Here is a 3,778-nt window from a genome sequence, read left to right on the forward strand (position 1 = left end):
ATATGCTTCAGTCATAGTCACTCAAGCATGTCATGGTCAAGGATGAATGATCGAGTAATTAAAAAGAAACCAAAAACATTTTGTCAATGTCCATCATTTATATACCTTATTTTTTTCGAAAATAAATGTGTTATAATAGTGATAAGTTTCTTTTGATGCTCGGTATAGCATTATTTCTGCACAGTAAATAAGATTTAAAACAGTTGAAAAAATTAAATATCCAAATTAGTAATAGTAGAAAAATACTTTTGTTTTTATATAAAACAATTAAATAAAAACATATAGCTATGTGGCATTAACAGGTAAAAAAAAAAATATTTAAATTGTTAAACCTTTTGATAACAGTTTATTCTGGGGACTAATACAGTAGTAACTCACATTTTCAAAAAGGTGAGTGATCTGACCCTGAAAATCAGTTATACTTCTATTTGAATCTCTCGATGAGAAAGCTTGGTAATTGCTCAGCGCTTAGTGTCTTGGCAGATTGTGTTTCTGGCAACAGTTGCCCTGTTGTTAAATGTATTTGCTGTGTTACTGGAAAGTTTCAGGCATGCTGTTATACTGACAAAATATGCTTTTAATAAATCCTTGTACATGTATCACAACTAACATTGGCTAAAAGGTTTTTTTTTAATATTATTATTTAACCAGGTAACAGGAGGCTCCAGTGGTATTGGTAAATGTATTGCTATTGAGTGTTACAAGCAAGGTGCTTTTATAACGCTGGTGGCACGAGATGAGGTAAGTGTATTTTTTGAGTATAATCAATACATTATCTTTGGCAGAACTTAAAAGGGTTCTTTGTCATGTAAATTTTCCTAACATTACGTTTCTTACCAGTTTAATATCCAGTTGCATGTGTTTCGCATGTATTCTCTTTTGGTTTTACTTAGATCATTATTTTCCACGCTAACAAGCTTTACTAATAATGTTAGTTTTCAAAAACTTCCTAACTTACAATTGCCACTGTTGTAGCAGGGGCAGAAGTTACAGTACAAGAACAATTAGCTCTCATTAGTTTCAAGACCATTTGCCATAGTGATTTCATACTTTCATGGCTGTCATATTGAGGTCACATGATTTAAGTTTCTAGGGTACAGAGAGTAAACATTTGTGAAAATGGGAATATAACTTTCAATAAAGTTATATTGCATGTGTTGTCCACTTTCCAGTAATAATTAACCTTTTTAAGGCGATATTGGTTTAACCTCGGGCCATATTTCACCTTATTCCATTATAGTCCAAGCCCTATTTATTGTACCATTGGGACTGCTTTAGTTCACAATATACTCCTTTCTTTTGTTTTTATTATTTATTATTTCCAAACCTGGCTGACACTGATTGCCACTGCATCTAAATGACATTCTATGGCATCTACCTGATCTAAAAGGTTCAAACCAAAAAAATCTGAAAAAGGTCACACACATACTATGCATGTAACATGGTTACTGTCATTAAATCTGTTTTTTTTTTTTTTTCATAGCGCAAACTGCTACAAGCAAAAAAGGAGATTGAAAAACATGCTATTAATGATAAACAGGTAGTCGTCCCCCCCCCCCCAAGTAATTTTGTAATCCTGACTGAATCTTATTGCTGAATTATTGTAAAAATAAATACATATGTATGTATACATATTTCCTTACAGGTAGTACTGTGCATATCTGTTGATGTGTCCAAGGACTATAGTCAAGTTGAATATGTCATTAAACAAGTAAGTTTGCTTAGGATTCCTCATCTGTACATTTAAATTAGGTTTCGGACATTTTCAATGTCCGTATTAAGAACAGCCCCTTGGTTGCATGTAGTAGATGCAGTGAAAGGTGTGTTTCATATATACAACTGAACATTTCGCTTGATTTGATTAGGACTTTGTATTTAGTGAAAAAAGAGTGCTGGTCATCAATGAGATTGAGAAAGTGGCAAGTGCACCTCTGCAGGTGGCATTTATTTAAAGTTTTATAAATCAGTCACAGTCTTAGATCTCTGGACTGTTTTTTACTTCGAGGAGCATTCTCTTACAAAGGTCCATAGAACTGGAATTTTCTTGCAAATTATCTTAAGGTTGAAATTCAGTTAGAGAGCTTAAATTAGTATTGTACTTTAAATAAATATAAATAAATATCTATATATATAATATAGATATATAATAATATATATATATATATATATATATATATATATATATATATATCTTATATATATAGTATATCTGAAACATGGATTAGGGTGAACACCCTATTATGTCTGTATAAAAAGCCATTCAGATAAATGGGAGTTTTTGCCCACAGGCAAATTGCAGTAATATGGTTAACAGAGTTATCCAGTTTTGTGCAATGTGTTTCAGTCTTATAGTGCTGCTGACACTGTGATGTTTCTTATCTGCCTGTGTTTCTTCTAGGCTCAAGAAAAACTGGGGCCAGTTGACATGCTAGTGAACTGTGCTGGGATAACAGTGGCTGCAAAGTTTGAAGAGGTTGATGTGGATTGCTTCAAGGTACATTTTCAGTGCATGTTGTATTGTTAGGTCTGTTTTTCTAGGCCCGTTAATCTAAATTAGTAAAGTTTGCACATCAGTGCAATCTCAGTTGGCATGTTAGAAGAGCAGAAAAGAAGGTCTGAATCCCAGCTTAGTCCTTGTTTTACTGTGTGGTTTTTATGGAAGTCTTTTTCAACAGTCAATCCCTACCCTATCAAAGCTAAAACATATAACTGTCTGTTAAAACTTTAAAGGTCTAGGTGTCAAAGTTTTATTGCAACTTTTAGCATGCCTTTCAAGAAAGCTCTTGCTATAACAATTTGTATTTCATCACATAGTTATACAGTATCATACATTTTATGTCATGGAAAGAAATCTACTAATCAGTGAATCACAAACAGTAAGTTTAGTCTTAATGAGTATTTTTTCACAGATACTAAAGTAAAATGTATGCAGAAAACAGTTATATCTTATCTTTGGTGTACATTTATGTACTATGACCTGTGTTCCTCTACCAATAGTATGGTTTCAATTATTTACAGAGATTGATGGAGGTCAATTACCTGGGCAGTGTGTATCCAACAAGGGCAGTGATTCCTACCATGAAAGAGAGGAGGATGGGAAGGATCATGTTTGTGTCCTCGCAGGCTGGGCAGCTAGGCTTGTTTGGGTACACTGCTTATTCACCGTCCAAATTTGCCGTTCGTGGATTGGCTGAATCCCTGCAGATGGAGGTATATTTAAATATGTTCTGACAACCTTAATGTATTGGTCAGAAGTACTAAGCTTTCATCATCTAATACTGTTTCATAAGAGTAATCCTTCAGGGTCAATTGCAGCATACCAGTGTCTTAGTCCACATCAAGTGGACTAAAATGCAGACTAGAAGGTCCTGCAAATCTGTACTAACTTAATCCTGATTGCAGTGTACCGAGTAATTGGTTTAACTGATCAGAACAAGTTAGACCGATAATGAGGACTAACCTACAGCTACGGCCTATAGTCACCATATAGAATTAACACATTTTGCTTCATAAAGTAAAATTAAACTTGCTGAATAATGTTAATTTAAAATATGAAAATTACACAGAGCTTTATAGTTTTCCATGTACTTAACCAAAAACTGACAAATGGACATTAACACATTTTTGTTACACCAGTGGGATTCATGTAAACATTAACATTAGTAAAAACTAATCTAATTTCATGTCTTTTTATGCACATTTCAAACTGGCAGATCATACTTGCATTTTAAGCTGCCGACATTGCTGCATAGGCACAGAACAGTTTAATTGCCTGTTC

The 3,778-nt window shown here is 33.6% G+C and overlaps 1 protein-coding gene across 1 annotated transcript; it reads left to right on the plus strand.

The window, feature by feature from the left end:
- Nucleotides 1-618: 618 nt before the first annotated feature.
- On the plus strand, nt 619-3,550 carry LOC121310457 (3-ketodihydrosphingosine reductase-like; the record flags this gene model as incomplete). Its single annotated transcript, XM_041243635.1, has 5 exons — nt 619-741; nt 1,484-1,540; nt 1,646-1,711; nt 2,399-2,494; nt 3,019-3,550. Coding segments are annotated over 5 exons (555 nt in total), but the record flags the coding sequence as incomplete, so codon positions are not given.
- Nucleotides 3,551-3,778: the final 228 nt, after the last annotated feature.

This window comes from Polyodon spathula, unplaced genomic scaffold (assembly GCF_017654505.1).
Source record: "Polyodon spathula isolate WHYD16114869_AA unplaced genomic scaffold, ASM1765450v1 scaffolds_2225, whole genome shotgun sequence".
In the NCBI taxonomy this organism is placed as follows: Eukaryota; Metazoa; Chordata; class Actinopteri; order Acipenseriformes; family Polyodontidae; genus Polyodon; species Polyodon spathula.